Source organism: Cinclus cinclus, chromosome 3 (assembly GCF_963662255.1).
Source record: "Cinclus cinclus chromosome 3, bCinCin1.1, whole genome shotgun sequence".
Classification (NCBI taxonomy): domain Eukaryota; kingdom Metazoa; phylum Chordata; class Aves; order Passeriformes; family Cinclidae; genus Cinclus; species Cinclus cinclus.
In genome coordinates this window covers 64,230,343-64,251,884 of record NC_085048.1, presented here as the reverse complement: position 1 = coordinate 64,251,884, position 21,542 = coordinate 64,230,343, and the positions used below count along the sequence as shown (strand labels likewise).

The window sequence follows — 21,542 nt, the reverse complement described above, 5'->3', positions numbered from 1 at the left end:
AGCCTTCACTGAAAATGGTTAATCTGATGAAAAGTTGCGTGCGTCTAGCTGTCTTCTAATTCAGAGATTAAGTTTTCTGGAGATTGGTGGCATCAGTTGTCAGAAAAAAATTACTAGACTCACTCCTAGGTGAAAATTAACAGCTTATTACATATATATATATATGAGCTCAGACGGAATGATTTAAAGATGGCTTAGGACTTGAAGGTCTATTAATCTACAGAAAGTGCAGGCCTGCTCTGCACAGGATGTTAGTGCCCAGTGCCAGCAACGGGAGCTTCACAGGAGTCTCAGGGAGAAGAGGCTGGGGCTGCCCTGTCCCAGGGGGAGCAGACTCCGGTCAACTCACCAAGGGGCACACCTGAGGCCCTCAGCCACACAGTGGCACCCCAGGAAAAGTGTCTTTAAGAAACAGAAAACACGAGAGAGGAGGAGGGAACCAAGAGGAGAAACAGCAAAGGGAACACCAAAGTCAGAGGAACAACCCCATGATAAGGCAGATATTCCCAATGGAGACAGCACAAAGAGGAAAGGCGTGAGAGGAAAGAAGAAGGAGCAAGAAACTGCTAGGCAAACCATGGAGTCACCACCTTCCCACCCTCTCATACCACTTGCTGTCTCTCTGAGCATGACTGGCATCACAAGAAGGTGGGAAGAAGACAGGAATGAGGGAGTCAATCTGAAGGGCAGGAGGAAAGCCATGGTTTTAATGGTCGTGTGTTTTTTCCCCACTACAAACCAACTTAGTATTTAATTATTTCTTTTAAATGGCAATAAATAGTTTGTTTTCCCCAAAGCTAAACCTGCTCGGTCCACAACAGTAGTTTGTACAGAATCCACATCTGTGACCCATTTGATCCCCATCCTGACCCATGAGCTTTCTCACTCGTGTTTTTCCCATCTCTTGCCTCTATTCCACTGCAGTGGAAGACATAAGTGGGAGTTTGGCTGGAAGTCAAGACTAACCTATCACATGCTCAAAAAAGAAAGTCCATGGAAGTACTGAGTGTAAAGAAGAAAGAGGAAAGAAGTTCAGTGCACATGTTTGAGGGTTCCCAGTCTGAACATACGATTGGTTTTCAAATACAATAACTAGACCAGAGACACACACGCATCACTTGCAGACCATGGCTGTTATTGCTATGTAGTTTACCATGGTCATCAAATTCCCTGTTATACTGTTCTCACTGCCATTGGTATAGCACAAAATAATAATAATTTTAATCTTGCTATCACTGGATAGCAAGAATTTATGATGCATCTTATAATTTGAAGTTTGCTCCTGCAGTTTGCATGCCATCAATCAACACTGACTACATCATTGTTATCAAATCCTGTTAGAAAATGAATATATTACATTGGTAAGGTTTTATGTACTGGCATCATTTGTGCTGAGATGTTCTATGTTTTTGAGGAGAGAGTTTTCAATTTCAAACTTCTGTATGAAAGAATAAACACAAATATACAGAGAGCATCCTTACTTTTCAACTGCAAGGTTACTTGTGATTTAGACCAACTAAAGCATTAGAGTTGCCATATAGCAAATGCGTTTGAGAGTAAAGAGAAACTGAATATTTTTAGGAGTCAGGAGTTCAAAACAGAAATAAAGCTAAGATACCAGCAGCACTAATCAGTGAGATAAATGGGCCATTGGCTTTAACCACCAGTTATTCAAACTTCATCACAAAGTTGAATTAGGGAATATGAAACCTCTTAAAACTTTGTACAGAAGTACCACATAGTATGGATGCAGGAAAGATTAGTTGTTTCCACTGAACAAACTTAAGAAGTTTGCAATGTAGATGTATATGACGATGCATGGGAAGAAAAAAACTAACTCCTGGTAAAAGCAGATATGCTGTAATTTTATAAATGAGACAGAATAGTAAATAGTTCACATCCTACCACAACTGATAGCTCTGCAAAATCAGATTATTACATTTTCTGAGAACTGTTCTTGCATAACTAAAAGTAAGACTTAATAACACTGTAGCTTATATCAGAGGTATTTTGTGGTTGTGGGGGAGCAGAGAAAAATTATTACCTTCTTGTAGGTCTCTGATATTTAGAGTATTATCTCAACAAATACTATGCAAAAACAGCCCCTAGGAGAGCTGTGGTTCTATTCCTTAGCAATGATTCAAAAAACCTAATATTCAAATCTTTAGGATTCTGTAATGACTGCCTCCCTAAAGCTGATTTATTTTATTTCTAATGAGCTACACCACCAAATATGCTTATTTCTGTTTGTGGAGTAAAACTTTGCAATAGACATATGGATGTTTGAATGGGACTCCTTGAAGTACTGTTCTGACTACATTTAAGGTGCATATGTTATTGTGTCAAGAAAAAAGAACAGAACCATCACTAGTGTTTTGAACCAAAAATTGAAAAAGGCAGATGTTTCTACTTCTTCCATTAAAATATATGTACTTACAAAGCAGTGAAGTAACCCTTGAGATTAAACATTGAAATAAAAGCCATCAGGATGCTGCTAAGAAAATTCTGAGGTCTGAGCAAGTAACTGGGATATAAAATATGTACTGGAGACACTCAAGTCCTTTCTCTCTTTTTGACCCTCCCCAGAAGTGACTATTTTCTGACCTGTTTTTGAATGCAAGCTCCTCCTTGGCTCCTCAGGCCCCTCAATTGGTTGGTCAGCAAGGAAAAGTCGTGCCTGGTCCACAGCGTTGAGAATGGTTTGCTCTTTATCCTTCAGTTCACGCCTCAGTGCCTTTTGGGAAGGGAAAGAAGAATGCATTTGTAACTTGACCTTGTGAACAATACTTTTTTCTGTTTTCATCTCTCCCACCAGACCTGGCTAGTGAGTGAGTAATAGCCAACGTTATTCAGATGGCAAGATAAAATGCAAATTTTACAAAACAGAAGCAGAAAGAAATTGAGGCTGGAAGGGTAACTTTTAGGAAATTGCCTTGAAGAAAGGAATACAAGAAAAGCGATGTAAGTCTAAAATAAGCCTAATAAACTGAAACTACTGCATTAAAATTCTATTAAAAAGTAAATTTAATGGGTTTATTGCTTTCAACACGATTGCTAATATATAGTAAATTTTTACAACAGACTGTATATTTTTTTGATAGCTGGAATAACAGCAAACTACACAGCAAACTACACCTACTGAGACTTCAGACAATTATTTTACAAATGCTAAGAAGAATTGCAAAAATTGTTAACATTCCTTAGGAAATGAAATATCTTGTTTCTGTCCGCCATATACTAATATTTTTTACATTTAGACAACAGGCATCAGAAATTTTATTGTGAGAACACATTCCAAAAAAACCCCATTATTTAAATTACTCAAATATTTTGATCTTTATTATGCAAAAACCCTTTTGAAACTTCTACATGGTAAGAAAAAAATCAATTTTATGTAAGATTATTTCATGGTGGTGGAAATTAATTTCAGGGTATTTTGCTCTCCAGCATTTATGACTTTATTGAAGGGTTCAGTGTAACCAACGTTTTTTTTTAAAAAAAAAGATAAGTAGTCAGCTGTTACATTTCTTATGAATCAGTTTTGTCCAGCAAAAAGCATAAACCTGTCCCACCTAGAAGGAAACTGCTTTTCCTGTTTTATTTGTATTATTTTCCACATACAGAAACACAGAAGATACTTTAAACATTATTAGAATGCTATGTTTATTTTTACAATATATTTTTTTAGTTCTAATTAAAAAGTCAAGGCTTATTTTGCTGTCACAATTTGCTAAGGCTCCATTCCAGATCAAAAAAAGCAGTTAGTCAGTATTGACAACATTATATAATAAAATGAGTATTCTACTACAGAAAAGATTGAAAAGCAGATACCATAAAAGCATCACAAATGCTGTCTTATCATTTTCATTCATTAGTCTCTTGATGCTGCAATCACAAAAAACACCCTCACCTCAACTTTAGCTTAGCAGGAGGGAAGATGTTAATTTTCTTCCCTCCTCCCCCACTTCATTCCTTTATCTTCCTCACTTTCCAAATCCTTCCATTCTACTGCTTCAAATAAAATAAACAAATAAACAAACATGTAAATCAATAAATAACCCCAACTAAAACTAATCACTGAAAACACACTAACCTCCATTACATTTAGGAGCCTGCATTATACAGCCCAACTTTCAGTAACCATTAACTGTTGTATTTATACAAACACTCCTCATAACAGTGTTATCTCTGTATGCTTCTGAATAGCAATAATATTCTTTGTAGGATTCAGTACATACTACATGTAGTAAGTAACAAAAATTGCCATTTAAAAAAACAAGCCCTCCTTATTAAAAAAAAAAAAAAAATACTTGGGGAAAAAAAAAGTAATGGAAGCATTGTAAAAGCAACATTCCTGAAGAATCTCTTCAGTTCAACACAGTATGTATCAATATTTTAACTTCAGATTACACACACCAGAATAAGGACTTTGAATCATCCATATTTTACAAATTATTAAAGCATTCTCAGCACTGGGATTTGTTTCAAGAAAGAAGGAAGGCAGTATTATGGCTTGAAATATTCCCCATTTAAAAAAGACTTTTGGTTAGTAGAACCCATGTGGATGCACCAGTAAACTATAATGTATTTTAATTTCAAAGATATTGTTAGAAACAGAGGGCTGATTACTAGACTTGCAAGTAGGAAATATTTCTAGAATTGCTTTTCTCTCCTCCATATAACTTCCAAAATATTTCCAAAGTACACAAGAAAAGGGAGGCTATGTTATATTTTGAGTATGTTAAGAAATTCCAGCAGTTAGAAACAATCTAGAGATGGATCTTTTACTCTGTCTCTCCTGTTTACCCTCACATAGTGTTTCATCAACTTCTACTGACCTTCAATTTAAACTTCAATCAAGTTTGACCTAAGAGACCTTGGATTTAGTTCTCCAACATCCTTGCCATTCAAGTTGTGCAAATTGAGGTTGACAACACAAAGATTTTAAGACTTTGGCCCATACAGCTCATCAGCTATAAGTCATCCATGGCAATCCTTATCAATATTTTTGATAGAGAACTCTCTTAGCATGAAGTAAACCATACACTGGAATAATACTACTAAATTCATTTTGCAGCAGAGTACCTTGAGCACACCACAGACTTCCTAATTATGTTTTGTTTTTTTTTTTTCTTATGCCACAGCTGCAAAGTAATGCACTCAGACTCTCATAACTTCTCCTTAGCAATACTCAATATATTTCTCTGTGTGTATCTGTCAATAAACAAGAAAAGCACTGAGAGTACACAATGGATAACCAAGCATACCAATAATACTATCTCTTATGCCAGCAAACCTCTCTGCAACAAAACAAAAAAAGAAACCCACTTATAAATCTGATCTTGAACTGAAATATCACCTGTCTTGAATGGACAAAATAAAGATTTCATTGGAAAATTCACATCTAGAAGAACACTACAGAGTAAAAGTAAGTAATAAAAAGCCCAGCAAGGAACATAAAACCTGCAATCCTGAATTGGATTATTTTAAAGGTTTTTATATAATAAGAAGTGCAATAATATATTTTAGTGGTTTACTTAGTTTTTCAGGAGATACCCCTCCAGTGGCTACTCAGAATAGATGCACCTCCTTCAGTAGACAGGATATTACTACATTCTCCTTTTGTCATTAAGAACTAAAACAGTTATAGCATTTGCAAGTTTTGAGAGAAGCAAAGGTTTTATTAGAGGGAGAATTACCCTCCTGTTGCTGGCTATGCGTTTCAGGGAGAAAATTAGGAGAAAATTGATACTAGGGTTTTGGCATAGATTAAATAGGTGAAGGTGTGACAAAAGAAAACCAAAAACAAAACAGACAAAAACCAACTAAACAAATAAAAACAAAACAAAAAACAAACAAAAAAACCAAACAAAACCCACCAAAAAAATAAACTTGAGAAGCATCTCAAAACTTGTCACTGAAAATTGTCCAATAATAAGCTAAACACATGAATGCAGTATTTTTTGAGTCCTGTTGAGCATGCAGATGCGAGTACAAAATGAAAAAGTGAACCCTGAGCACAGAGATAACACATTTATATTTGCTACACTATGCTTTTTTATCTTTATAAAAGCACAATAATATATTAAAGCTATATTGGTCGTACAAAAAGGGGCTGCACACTACTTTGGCAGTAATTCATACCACTGTATTTCATACAACAATTGCAAATGCAAAATTACTGTATAGTTTAGGTAATGGTTTAAAATGAAAGCTTCACTTCCCTCAGTAATCTGACAGGTGACAGACTATTAAATCCAACGTCTATGATTTACACACTTCTGTTGCATTTGTAAATCCATTATTACTTCCTACATAAACCAGGACATGCAAGAGTCCAACACTAATTTTAGACATCCTTGATTTTTACAAAAGAGGGGGGAAAAGCCCTGAAAACCTAAAATCTGGTGTGCTGATCCAGTATCAGTACAAACTGGTTTTATAGCTGACCTTAAGCAATACTAGCAAGAAATACTTTAGAAAAACCTTCTTTGAAAAAAGTCTTCCACTGGTAGATGGACATGTGCTTACAAAACTATACTCTAGAAATATTTTATGCAGCACGAAACAAAGGAATAACTACGAACACCAATGCAGCCTTAATTTTGCAGGTATGAAGTCTCAAGTTAGCACACTACAGTGGGTTAACCCAGGATCCCACTAATACAATCCTCCTCTCAGGGAAGAGAGCAGAAGTGGCTCCAAGATTTTCAACCATGAGCCAGTGATTTACTCTCCATTTTGATTTGTTCCTCTTTCAGTGACTGAGAAACATATGTCACTACCTTTATAACTCTTGAAATACACCATTTGCTCTGTTACACCAAGATAATTGAACCCATCTGCCCTCTCTTCATTAAAGACACATCTGATTTCTAACATAAAACCCAACTCCTCTTGTAAGCAAAGATGTTTAAAGGAAGTTGCCTAAACCAGGGTATTAAAAGATTTCTGTTGGGAATGCTTTGCAGCTGAAATTTTTCCACTCTTGGAAAATTTAAAAAACTACAAAACTTTTCCTATTGTGACTTTTACAGTTTAATGTATCCTGAAAGCACCTATTTCTTTCAGCTGCACCTTAAAATTGCTTTTTGAGCACACTAAGTGGACCTCTAAACTTACTCACTGTTAATTTGCAGTCTCTTTTTCTCTTTTGAATTGTACAGGCTTGTACAGAATAATTCAAGGAGCGGATCTGCTTAGTACTTCCAACAGATGAAGGCAAAGCTAATTTTAAAGAAAACACTTGGGATGTTTCTTAAAAACAGAACATATTTAAATCAGGTCTCATTATGCACTCTTTCAAGGAAGTAAAGATGCATGTTATTGTAACTCGTATCAGTTCAGCACACTGTAGCCTTTTATGCCAATCAGCAGCTCCTGTAGCACTTAATTACTTATTCATCTTTATTCTGCACCCGGTGCTTGAAAAACTCCTGTTATTTTATACACTAAAATGAAATTGAAAAAAATAATATGTGGCATTTAATAGGATGTGAAGAATAAGCAGGATGATTGAGCAAACTCAGAGTGAGATGAGGAATTGTTTATAAAGATCATACAGAGATAAAGGTTGTGACTGAGTCTCTGCCAGCTGTCTCCATCACTAAAGAATGAACTAGAAAGAAAATAAGCATAGCATGTTTAAAAGCTGTTCCTTCCTGTCAGATACTATTTAATAGAACATGTACACATAAAATTTCAAAAGTGTTTTGCCTCTGTACACATCTCTCTGTAAAAGTCAATTTTATGTGTCTACCCCACCTCATAAAGAAAACAGTCAAAGAACAATATTTAACTTGAGATTGTGCAGCCCACCATACATTTACCTTTTACTACTTCATATAAAATCTATGTGGCAACAGAAATAATGAAGGAGAAAAATGGTGTCTAATACACAACCATTAATATCTAGAGATACAAAGGCATGTGTAGCACATGGAACTCTAAAAATGAGACTGAATTCTACATGTTTTGATAAATCTGTGACAAGCAGTGACCAACACCAGAATAGGGAAAGGAAATATGAGCGAGGGAAAAAAATTAAAAAGAGGAAATTGTCTTCATAATAAATAGAGTATTTAATTTTTTAAATAGAAGAATCTAAATACACATCTCAAAATGGACCAAAGAGAAGTGTCAAAGGCTGCATTTTTCTAAATTGTGTCTCAGTTCACCATTTGCCACTTGTTCTCTCTTTTGCTCTAGTGTCAATAAAGAGTGTGGAAATAGGGTTTCAACAACAAGGGTTCAATGTGAGTGTAGACCCAGAAGCCACATCTGTAGCAAATTCCTCATTTTTGCCTGCATACACACAGAAACTGAACTGAAAGGAATTTAAAAGCACAGATGTGGGCAAAAGAGAATTAGACTATGCATGGTGGTGATGATCTTTTACCAGAGGCAAATGAAATGTTAGCTTACTTAAGACTTCCCCCTTGATTTATCAAAATGGATGCTTCAGGCTAGAAACAGGGATACTTTTTCACTGAGACTTTCTTGTGTCTTGATAATTTCCCTTCTCTCTCTGGAGGAGTGCATGGGCTCATGGCTACTCACCAAAAATACCACATACCCCCGAACATGCATTAGTAGATAAAATAAGCATCTAAAACATCTCTCGCACAAACTGCTTTGCCTAAAAGACAGAGGAAGGAAAGTATGCTGTATCACTACTGCTCCAATTTAGAGACAAGAAACACAAAGCTGTTACATTCTAAAAACTGATAACCAATAAACTGACAATCTCAAACTGCATCTGTACATTCCTGCGGGACACTTTATTATAAGGAAGGATAACTGACTTCCTTCTGAACTTGCTACGGCTCCAAACCGGTAAGGCTCTTTCCCCCATTTTCATCTAACAGCATTTTAAAATCAGGAAAAGGTGTTCTGAAGACTGTTTGGAAAAGCCACACCTAAAATAACTTCACAAAAACTTTGAAAGGCCTCCTTTGTGCGTTACAGAAGAATCCAGTACTACAGCACAAAGGCAGAAGTAAGCTTCATTACCACACACATTGCATCAAAAAAAAGACATATAAAAGCTATTCTTAAATTAAAGATCACAGGGCTATGCTTTTTCTTAAAAATTGAAAAAAACTTTAGTCTTCTCTGAAGCAAGAACTGCAAGTCCTGCAATCCCTAGAGATGGTACAGGATCCAAATCCATCTAGAGACGAAGGGAGATACTGCTTAATTGAGCAAAGGTTACAAAAAATGAGCCATAATGATGTTCATTATTATGTTTTTCAGCATCAGTAATCTTATGTAACTTGATTTCCTATTTCCTAGTCCAATGAAATAAGACTTTATTTGTGTTTCTAGGTCAATGATAACCAAGACTTGGTTGCCCAGCAAAGTTTGGAAGCCCAAAAGAACACAGACTTTAGGGACTGGAAAACAAGTAATTTTTTTGCACACGTAAAACATTATAATCAAAAATCCTTTTTTAAAAATAGATAATTATTTTCTTAACAAAAATGAAAAGACAGGCTTCAATGTGCTAATGTGAGTTATCTATTAAATCAGCTACTGAAATCCCCAGAAATATAACCATGCTGGCCAGTGCAGCCCTTTTGTAATGGGTTTGTTACACAGTGCATACCCACTGAAATTACTTCATTGGCTCTTTTTCTCTTCTTCAAGAAAACAGTTTTCATATTCAATCCTTACTAAGCATTTCACTGTACCATGAGTACTACAAAAGTATCATATAAACAACAGAACGAAATCTGATAGAATATGCCTATTTTGCTCATCCAGCAAGTTTCTAATTAAGTGAGCATATTTTGGTTTAAATCCATTGTAATATGACAGCTAAAAAGGAGTATGAGCATCATTAAACTTGATGACTTGCATAAACTACACAAAAGCAGTAGATTGAAACAGGCTTGGTTTAAAAACGCTATGCATAGGAAAAAATGTTTTTAATGGAGCATTTCAAAAAGAAATCTGTTTAACATACCTAATCAGGATTTAATATAAGAATTCCTACAGACTGTACCCCAGAGACAGCAATAATGCCTGAATCAGTGTGGAGACTGAAATAGGAAGAGAGAGGGAAGCTGTTGCAGCTTTCTACTACTCTTTATGTGGTAGAGAAAAAGTATTTACTTTTACACAACAACAGTAATCACCCTGCTAGCAGTGGAACCAATTTTCAAATGCCAAACTGCCAGTAAAAGCACATTCAGTTTTACATCAAAAGGACTACAGGGTGCTTTTGGAGGAGGAAAACGAATCTCACCAAACCCTACTAGGAAATCATGACAGCTACATGAGATCAACAACCCTGGAAGACTTGACCTCTTTTTATTTCTGTTTTTATTTATTTTATATTAAACCAGTAGTGTCATCACAAGCATTTTCATACCTCTCTGATTGACAGAAGGCAGGAAGAGAACTAACCCTCTCTATTGCTCTATTTTTCTTCTGTCTGTCTCCCCAGACTCTTCTCCTGGCTCCTGTCAGAAGCAGGACAACTACTTATATGTAACTTAGGGAAAAAACACAACCTTTATTCTAAAGTATATGAGAACTGGTGTCCAGACATAGTGGACTGACAGTAAGAAATCAGCAAAGATAAAATAATATTTTTGCCAAAATGTGAAAAAAAACCTGAAAAAACCCACAGGAAAAGATCACTGTACTATGCCAAGTAAAGTATTGCACTGATTCTACTTCAAAGACATTTGAAAAGATTATATCTTCTAAAAAGCAACCTGAAAGACAAGGCAATATACCATCAAAATAAGGAACCTTCCATTTCAGACGAAACTGTTTTGTAAAGCTGTCTGCAGAACAGAAGTTACATTTCCACACTCTTCAAAGTTATACCTCCTTTGAAGGAGTAAAGGAAATTTGTGTACTCAATGCTAACTTTAATTAGCTCCAAACTGTGTAACTGTGCACTGCACAGTGTATAGCTGGGTAGCTTTGGATAACAGTTAACAAACACTCAGTTACATAAAACCCAACAAATGAGTTTATGGTGGAAACACTGTCAGAGCATTAAACTCCATCTTTTCTTTATGGGTAACAACTGGCTTAATTTCTGCTTTTTATGTCAGAAAATACTCACAGAAAAAGGGGAAGGGATAAAGAACATAAAAAAAAGCACAATTCTGTTTATGCATCCAAAACATGTACCGCCTCCATCCTGACACAAGACACACAAAACATCTGCTGCTTATTAAATGGTTTATTACTTAATTGAGCAAGAGCCCTCAAATATCCTGTTAGAACTGCCTATTTCCCTGCACCCTCAGCAGTAAGCATCTGTCTCTTCAACATAAGAGACACATTCCTCTTTGTTTGCTGGCAACAGACTGGCTTGCATTTGCTTAGGCTGTGCGATTGCTGGGCACTGATGAACTGCCATTAGTTTCTTGCTTCAAACTGAAATTATGCCGCCATTAACAAGTTGGGTGATGCATTGTTGTTAAGAGTAATTAAACTCCTGTCACCTTTTGCTTATTTTGTGTGATTAAGATTCCTCTGCATTTCTTCAAAAAAACTACCAATGGGACGAGTCAAATATGTTTTGCATCATAAACTACTTCAGTGTTAAATGGTGCCTACCATATTAATGCAGAGGTCTTGAGAAAGACTTAATAATTACAGGTCAAACTCAATACACCTAAGAGAAACTTTGTGATATGCAGCAGTATGAATTCATTCCATATATAAAGATAGGATGCACTTTGTGAGCAGGCCCAGATATCATGAGAGGTTTCTTCTATGTCATCCTTCTTAGTGCAAGAGTACATCAGCATCCTTGACAATGAATTGTGACCACCAAGAAAAATAGTGAATGTACTATCATGTTTAAATTAGAGCACGTATAAATGCAGCATCACATATAAATTATCAGATCACTGCAAAAAGTCTCAAGGGAGCAACTCCTGTATAACAATTGTGTAAGGGGAGGAATATTCCTTTTAGGGGAGAAGGAAGCACAGGCAAGAGAGCCCAGCTGAATATTGAAGCAGAAAAAAATGCTAGAGACCAGTTACAATTTGAGGCTAGCCCTAGTGTTCCTGTTATGTATGCAAGCAAACATGCATGAGAGAGGATTGCTACTGAAAATTCTTTCAGAAGCAGAAACCCTGTCAACGTTAATTACTCTTTCTTAGAAAAAGTCACTTTGGCTTTTCTTTGGAAGCAAATGGTCCAGACAGACAACTGAATAATCACCAAACAGTCAACAAACTGTCTTGCTCACCACAAGTCTACTTCAATCTCCCTCGTAGATTTTTGCTCTCAACTCTTCCAGTATAGCTTCCCATTTTCAAACTATCTAAAATGACAGCATCTTTGTAACAGTTTGTTACTGTGACATGACAGATTACTGGATCTCTGCTTTGGATCACTTCTCCAAAATTTCCTGTCTCTGGATTGTGTGCTAGTATATCCAACATCTGCTCAGAAGACAAAGATTACTGTAAAACCATTACTGAAAAAAAACCAAAAAAAACCGTAGTGTTTCAAAGAGGAAATACTTAATTTCAGACAATTTTCCAGGCTTTTATGAGAGAGTCATGAGGAAGGAACACCCTAAGGGCAACACGACTTTCCCATCTGCTTAAGTCACCTCCTTCAGCTCATTCTAGTCACCATCAGAAGTTAGAGGAACATGAAAACACAGAACCTGGCACCTATGCCATATCTGTAAAAGCTAATGGCATTTAAGAAGAAAAAAAAAGGCAAAGAAAGGCAAGCCCCAAGTGTAATACTTCACATATTCTACGGCACAGCAGTAATGCAGCAGGTATACCAACATAATTGTGGTGGGGTTGGATTCTAAGATTTTTTTGGGGGGTGGGGGGGGGTTGCATTTGTTTCAAGTAGCAGAGAATTCTCCCTCATCATGGGCCACAGAGAACATAAATAAAAAAGATTTCTGCTGGGAGTTTAAGCCCCTTGTGAAACAGGACACACCCAAACTTGTCACAACATGCCATAGTGTGTATTGCTTTATTAGCTCCATTTATGCCTCTGCAAAATGAACTTGCCCAACACAACAGCATTGATCAGTCTTCGCATTTTCAAATAGATGATCTAACAACATCTCATAAAAACAACAGAAAATCCAGCCGGATCTGTATACATATATTAATACAAAACACTGAGCAAACCCACTTGAAAATTTTCAGTGTTTTCCAAATAGTGTTCCATCACCCGATTACAAGGTTGTGCCCTCCTCCTTTCCCAAAGAGTTTGCTATTTGATTTTAACAGTCTGCTTGGGGTTTTATTCAGTAGAAGAAGATTGAAATTAAAATAATTCAAGCAAAGTTCTGCAAAATATCCACAGACAATAAAGACAAAACTTTGCCTTATTTTTTACCCACTGTAAGTTCTTTTAATAGCTGTTCACATAAACCAGATTGCTTGATTAAAAATAATTCTATAAGAATTACTGTAAACCTGGAAAAAAAGGAAAAAAAGATCCTACTGAAACTTATTGCAAAAGCTGCCATAAACCATTTCTTTGGGATGACTACAAAGCAGCTTTCTGCCTATGAGAAAAAAGTTATTTAATATAACTGACAATGATTAGGGGTCAATTTGAGAAAGATACCAGGACTTAAAATAATACTTCTGTGAAGCAGGGCTGTTTAACTCAGGTCCACAAATACTAAGATGAACAAATCAGAGAGACCAGAAAACTTACTTATTACTCGTGTTCACTCACTTCATTTCCTTTCTCCGCTTTGTTTCTCCGTATGATAAGCTTTTTTATTTGTAGCTCTTCAGGCAAAGATTTGTAATATTTTATATGTAGTAGAAGCAGCATGTATTAAACAGGATTTAGTTTTCTTTAGAAACAGAATTTGAAACCATGAAAAAATTTCTCATTAAGAGAACAAAAAAAGAAGAAAACAAAACCATAAAATCAAATTATTACTTTTAGTCTTCAATACTTAGAAACAAGCTCTATGCCATGGCAAAGTTGCCTAATAATGGTATGGAGAAAAGTAATAGCAATAAGTAAAATACTGACGGTATAAACAATAACACTAAGAACACAGTCTCAGTGTCTCAAAACCATAAGCTATAATTGGTTTTAGTGACTGGAAGCCAAAGAATACTTCAACACATCTGCGACAATTTTCCAGAAAATAAAACTGTCAATTTAAAGCCATTTAAAAAAAGGTGAAAACATGCACATGCACCAAGACACCTATTACTGATCTCTTTCCCCAGAAACCTTAGTGAAAACTGTGTATCATAAACAGAGATTTTTTTTTTTTAAAGTACAGGAATGTCACTTATTTCTTGTATTTAGTTCATTTATACTATATTTAGCAATAGGGTGCAGTAGCTTAAGTGCTTTTAACTCTGATGTCATTGCTTTCTTAGAAATCTCTTCACATTTTTCTACAAGTATAACCAAAATGCAGTAAGCATGCTTACTTGCAGTATGCAGTGATTTTTTAGGTGACATACATCATCTTCGTACCCATGCTGTTTTTCCAGAACAGTATGAATAATGTGATTCACATCTGACCTGTGTCTGTATAGTTTTCTCTCTAGCAATAAAAGTACCTTTGTTTTTACAACACCATGGGGTTTTGTTTATTTGTTTGGCTTATATGGCATGCTGTGCTTACCACTAGCCACTCTTTCACGGATCTAGCATTAAGACAATAGCTTCCTCCTTCTCCTCCAGTGTTGCTGCACCAGCACCATGTAAAGCATAAGTAGGAAGACCCAGGTGAAAAAAGGATTTGAGAAACTGCAGCCAAGCACCTATGCTCACAGGACTAAGAATCTTGTAGCAGCCAGAAATGTCAGAAGGCATCATCTACATGATCATACAGAACAATACAAGATCATCAGAAAATCTCTGCAAATGAGGCTGACCTATTGAAAATTACTAATTTCAACCAAACATGACTGACTGCTTTGTAGCAGTCTGTGTTTTAGCCAAAGCCTGGGGACTTGTATCAATATCAAGGACTGAGGCTCCTGAAAGTATCCCAACCCAGCATGATGGCAGGTGCTGACCACAGCACTTATGCCATCAGCATCAAGTATTTCTCAGTATCTCTCTGCTACAAAACCTGAGACTGAAAAATCACATGTACAGGATAAAATTATCAGATACCATTGAAGTTTGCCCAAAAGACTCTCCCCTTTCCTTGCATTTATTTGATGATAAAAATATTTTGACAATTAGTCTTCCCTCTCCTTTCAGCATTTTGTTCTTTTGGAGGGTTTCTACCCTGGCTTGAACATTATCTCTTCAAGGTGGTCAATGCTTAGATAAACTTCTAGCCTCTCTCTTCTAAGGCAGATCTATCACTCAAAAAAGAAGATGGAACCACAAAAGAGAAAATGTACAAATAGCTGTTATTTAAATAACAAAAAGAAAAAAGAAAGACTTCATATCAGATTTATTCCAAGGTAAATAAACATAGACTGTATATAATCTAGAACAAGGTGAAAAGACATTATAGATGACCTGCAGTAATATATAACTGAAAAATTATGTATTTGTTCCAGTAATTTCTTTAAAACTCTCTCATTTACTGTTCTCTCTTCTATTACTGCTTATATTAAATTCTTGTTGACCTGTTACACTGACTTAATGAAAAATATACTAATAAAAGTAATGACTGGATTCAATCATTCAATCCTCTATTGGTACTGAAAATTTTAATTTAGACCAAAGTAAATCACACAGTTACAAAGTATGCATTTTAAAGTGACTGTTTATAAAATGACAAGCATAGTCCTTTTATTAGTCACAATATTTTATTTTATATTTTAAAAATTCTTCAAGCATGTAAGTGGCAAAAGAGCTGTTTCAAGGGAGAGGAAGTCTGTGGGTTTTTTAAAAAATCTGTTCTATTACCTATCTTTGGACTTTTAGACTAAAAATTCCTTAGTAACATAGACAGAATGCATAAAATTCAGTCCAACTTCAAACAAAAGGGAAAATAAATGTATCAGAACATATTAATGATTTATGGCTTTGGTTTACTCTCTCTTAAGCCTCTAAATATTGTTTGCAAACACAAAATTGCTGACAACAATATTATAACACTGACTAGGAAATATCATAGGTGCATTGTGTTATGCTGTCAAACATTGGCATAGAGTTTTTTTTTTCTCCATTTACACATTCATTTAACAAGAAAACTCTAAAATATTAAAATATTATCATAAAATACATGAATCACCATTAGCAGCAGCTATTAAGTTCTTTGAGAACATATTTGAAATATTCTCTCTCACTACAGACTATGCCTGTTCATTTAAGGAACAGGCCCCCACGGCCAAAAGTTCAGAAGAACTATTCAGCTTCCCATATCCCATCAAAATCCGTCCTACAGGGAAACAGGATATAGGGATAACCAACAGCAACCACCTAACAGCGCAGGCATGTGTCAGCAATAGCATGGCATCTCAGACTATCAGAAACTAGACTTAAGGCTGATCTTCATTCAGTGCAGAACCAGAAAAGGCTGCTCATGTCACAGAAGATACTGCATTTGTATTGTCTGTTTGGTGGAGTGGGCTACAAAGTTTCACATCCAGTCAATACACAGTGCTTGAAACCACTTTAGGACACAGTAGCTTCACTACTAGCCTGACATAATGCTACATTATCACTAAGCAACAACATAAAAAGGATGCTTGAGAAAACTCAGGTTTTGTACAGGATGCTTTTAAAGTCTCCTCAGACATTACAGGGGAATAAATTATAAGATGACGAAGCAAGCATGTAAAATAACTCAGCAGTAGTAAATGTGCGAGGACAACACTGCACTCCTTCCAGAAAGAGTTGCCTAAAGAACCACCCCAAAAGCAAGACACAAACCAAAAGAGACCCTATCCCCACAAGCAACAGCCACGTCGTCGAGCAAATATTCTCTATCTTAATTACAGCATGCTCATAAAATTCAGTAACCTACTGACTAAAACAAAGTAATCTCAGTAACTCTAAGGAATGACTGCAGACATGGCAGACCTACCAGGCACAGCACTATATGGAGGAATTGTACTTGTACCTTAACACTGAAGCTCAGGGTACCCCAAGTCTTCTGATATGGACAACTACTGATGCTACTTTAAATGACACAAGTAATCATGTCACCGGTCTCACAAGATGAGCATTCAGGTTCCAAATATGATTAAAAGTAAACAAACAAACTTTTCCCCAAAACCACTAACTCTGGATTAATCTGTAACTGGTTAGGACCTCTAGCAGTCCAAGGTATAGGAGTGGGAACACTAGACCCAACATAAGGCCTTTCTGAAGCACAACACTGAATTCACTTTGCAGGAGACACACATTAACAAAAACAACTTCCAGAAGCCTCCCTAAAAAAGAAAGATTCAAATCTTTAAGCATGATTTTAGTTTTAGCACACTTCGGCATCCAAAATTGAAAGACCAAAACTTCAGAGAAGGAAGCTGCTTCTAGTAACATTCCCAGCAATTACCCAGCCTCACAGACTAGCCACCCTGGAGGAGAGAAATTCACTGAAACCCAGGTCAGAAGATACAGATGTGCGGTAACTGCCTAGGAACAATTAGCTATGGTTAAGAGCCCTTGGAAAGAAAACAGAACAAAATACCTCCTGTGAGATTAGCTTGCCCATTACACCAATATCTACCCTTGCCTTCTAAAAATGCAACAAAATAAATGGAAAAACTAACAGAAAAGCCTAAGAAAAAGCAGAATCCCATCTCCAGCCCTATTTTGTACATACATTTTGAAACCTAGCCTCCTGTCTCTAGAATCTGCATGAGAACAGGAGTGGGTGGCTGCCATGGAAACACAATTTTTCCAATTTATTGCTGATCTTCCTAGGGTGGATTACTGACTGCAATAACAAGGGATTGAAGATCCTTGAATCCTCCTCCTCCAGTTCAGGAGTTAGCTGGAATAAATATTCTTCTTCCCTAAAGATTCTGCCTGCAGCATCAAGAAGCAGTATCTAGATTAAGATGTTCTTAACAGAAAATAAAAAAGATTCTTTACCAGACCCTGTCTGCAAATGCAATAAGTTTCAGGAGGATTTTAAAGTGGTAACAGCCTCTCTCTTACTCCATATTTAAGAAGTGCATCATAAACTAATGCCTCTGTTCAGTTTCTCCAAAATAGTGACTCATAGGGGACTCTGCCCACTGAGAACACAAGACTAAAGAAAATAAAACTCTCTAGTGTTTGCACAAAATTCATAAGGAAAAGTATCCATTTATATAAAAAGGTTCTTAAGATTTGCATTAAACCCTACAAGCTCCAGTTCACACCTCAAGTGACAAGTGAACAGCCCTGTTAAACAGAGTAAGTTTCTTCTTAGTGGTCCAGTTTATCAAAACAGATCACAGAGAAATCAAGGAAACCTGAGCTGGTTTTATTGAATATACAGAAAGAACCTCAAATTGGTGTCAAAATGAGAAAGGTCCTGCTCATGCAGGACAAACAGTTTTCATCTCTAACACAGGCTATGAAAGCATCAGAAAAAAATTATGGCAGTGGACCCTGTATTATTGGGGCTCTCTAGCAGCAGTCCCCAGTTGAAAAAACAGATTCACTGTGACTGCGCCACTGCTTTTTCCTGTCTCTCTGCCTTTGGAAAAACAGACCTCAGCAAAAAACAATATTTGCATTCAGAGAAATGTCCTATCTCATTTCCTTATACCAGCCTACCTCTGGGATCCAGTGAGGCAGCTGATCTCTTGACATATCGTCCTTAGGTTTCTGGTGATACCCAGCATTTTTAAATGCAATTGAAACACCAATTGATCTTTAAAAAAAAGCATACACAAATTGAAATCCATGAGCATCTTTCTGGGCAGTTACAGCTTAGGAAAAAAAAAAAAAAGATCTTGCGAGTTTCATTGCCAGGCCCCCGAAATAATTTGCTTAATATGCCACAACAACAAAAAAATGGCCAACAAAATATTGAGCATCCCTAGAAATTACGAAACAAAAAGCCAGTGTTGTACTACAGTATCAACCATTGCACTGATGCACCTTCATCCTAAGTATCATGCAATAGGAGTCACTTTAGTTCCTTAAGGACATAGAGTCTGAAGAACACAGCAAGATGAACAACACATGTAGCTAAGAGAACAGAGTGGCTGTCCTATGGGTGGAGATTAAAAATCAGTCACTAATATGCTTGTGCTCCATCAGCATCTGTGGTTGTGCTCATGGCTCACCCCTGAAGGTCAGGCCAAAGCCAGACATGGTATTGCAGCTCAAGGCACTTTAAGTGTCTGGTATACATGATGTCTGGTACATTCCAGCACATCAAGATGTTACAATATGTCATCAGCTGTAGATGGGCTATTACTAACAGTGATGGAACTAGAGTGTTTTCTTGTGAGGTGAAATAAAAAGATACCACAGAAACAGGCACTCAACTCATCGCAGCCTTTAAAGGACAAAGAGAAAGGCTGATTGCTGTGCTGTTTCTGCATTGTAAGCCTAATTTATGACACGAGCATTCTCCTCCACAGCAATGCCAGAATGACCTCTTAGATATTTGAGGATATCTACAAATCTTCCTTTATTCAGTGGTTTGAAAAAGACCTAGTGAGGTCCTAAAAATTTATATAGGAGTCTTCAATTAAAACAAATGAGACTGGTTCCTCAGGAAAGAGCAGCATGAGCTGTATACATCAAAAGGATATTATTTAAAAGGCAAACCCACCAAAATGTTTCTTTTATTGTACTGGAAAAATGTTTATGAATTGTTTTTTCCCACAGTAAGGCAACCTGCTTTACTCTGCATTAGTGACAGAGTAATTTTTTCTTTCATTATCCAGGTTATTTATTATTTTAAGTACTGATCCATTGCAACTTTCCTGACTTATCGCAAGACAACCACACTTCTGGGAACAAGATGAAATACAGCCAGGAGAAACAATTATTTTTGTCGAAGTTAAAACACACTGCACTGGCATCCCAATTTAACAATTCTTTGTGCCATACATTTGTTTACACATCATTCTTCTGGAGAAAAAGCCCAGGAGAATAGTGACACACCTGAATTATTCACATAAAATACAAATCAGTTTAAGTAAATCCTTACTGAGCAATGTATTTAAGTCTGTCCATTTGAGAAACCTCATTTAACTTCAGGCTTTAACTACACTCTTCCTCTCCCATAACAAAACATTCCCACCCACCATTTCCACTTCTTCCTCCTAAACACACCACAAAGTCTCAGTTAAAGATTAATGAGTTGTACTGTCCTTGAACAGTACAAATTTTCAGTGTAGTACAATAGCAAATTTTTTCATCAATAATCAACATTCAGGACTCTCAAATATGCAAAATTTCAAGAGTTCTTAAAAAACTCTTACCCCTTACAGGTTTACTTAAGGAGTTCTCACACATCTTAGTAATGCTGATTGACTATTGGGAAGGCTATTCCCCCTCTTGATAGAGCATGTAGTTTTTGAAACCACATCCTGACTTTAAAGAGCCCCTTCAGAGCAGCACGGTACATATTGCTCAAGCTCCTGCTTCAATTACACCCTTGTCCATCAGACCAAGTTGCAGCTCTTCCTCTAAGCAAGTTCCTGTATTGATTTTCTACTTCCAACCATGGACCACTTAGACCTCCTTTCTTACCCCCTCATACCTCACACTGCAGTCAAAATTAATGTTTTAGCAACCACCCATTAACTGACCAACTAATTTAGCTGACTACCTCTAAGAAGCCGAGATTTTGTGTGCTTTGTGTCTTATGTGATGAGATGAGTAACAAATTAATAAAGGTCTTTCTAGACTATAATTAAGAGAATAGCCCAAAGCAGCACCCATACTTTAATGCCTCTTTTTTTGTTCTTAGATTTAGTAATTCCTAATGTGGAAGCAGATTTTAATACAGAAAATATCCCGGAAAACAAATCTACAATAATTAAGTAGAAATTAATTTAAGAAAAAACCCATTGCCCAAAATCAGACAGGCAAACAAAGAGTGAAGATAAGTTTAAGGCTGGAAATAGATTTCTTTTTTTCATCACAGACTTTCCCCCTGTTAAACAGAATAACAGAATTACAGGCACCCTGAAGGGATAACAACACATAGAGAGTAGTTTCCAGTTGGTTATGCTAAAACTTTTGATTAAGTGAAAACAGCTAAGTAAAACAGACTGAAATACTACACCTTTCATTATTTGATTACTTTAATGAAACAAATCTGAAACATGAAATACATAGACAGCAACCTCAAAAAGTTTTAAGATTATCTAAAATATTAATGACCTATTCATAGATATAAAATTATCAATCAAACATTCACAGGTCCTTTGCCAATTCATTCTGAGCTCAAATGAAGCTAAGTTAAGCATTTCTTTGATCCAAGATGCATGCATTATTTAGCATTAGCTAGACATTTGTTCATTTATGCAGACACATGCCAACAGGATTTATGCAAGAGGGTACCTATTTCTGCTTAATTTGAAATGTCCTGGTTCTCCCTCTGGAATCTAAACCACAGTGATTTATAGCTTTTAGGGAATCTTTGTATTTTAGCAAAGCACATTTTCAAAAAGCTACAGTCA

The 21,542-nt window shown here is 36.3% G+C and overlaps 1 protein-coding gene across 1 annotated transcript in view; it reads right to left on the bottom strand.

Moving 5' to 3' along the window:
* The window catches only part of UTRN (utrophin), a 313,286-nt gene that overhangs the window by 86,291 nt on the left and 205,453 nt on the right, over nt 1–21,542 (bottom strand). Inside the window, exon 54 of the mRNA XM_062490124.1 lies at nt 2,605–2,734. Within this exon, the coding sequence (XP_062346108.1) occupies nt 2,605–2,734 (130 nt within the window). The remainder of the gene's footprint in view (nt 1–2,604; nt 2,735–21,542) is intronic.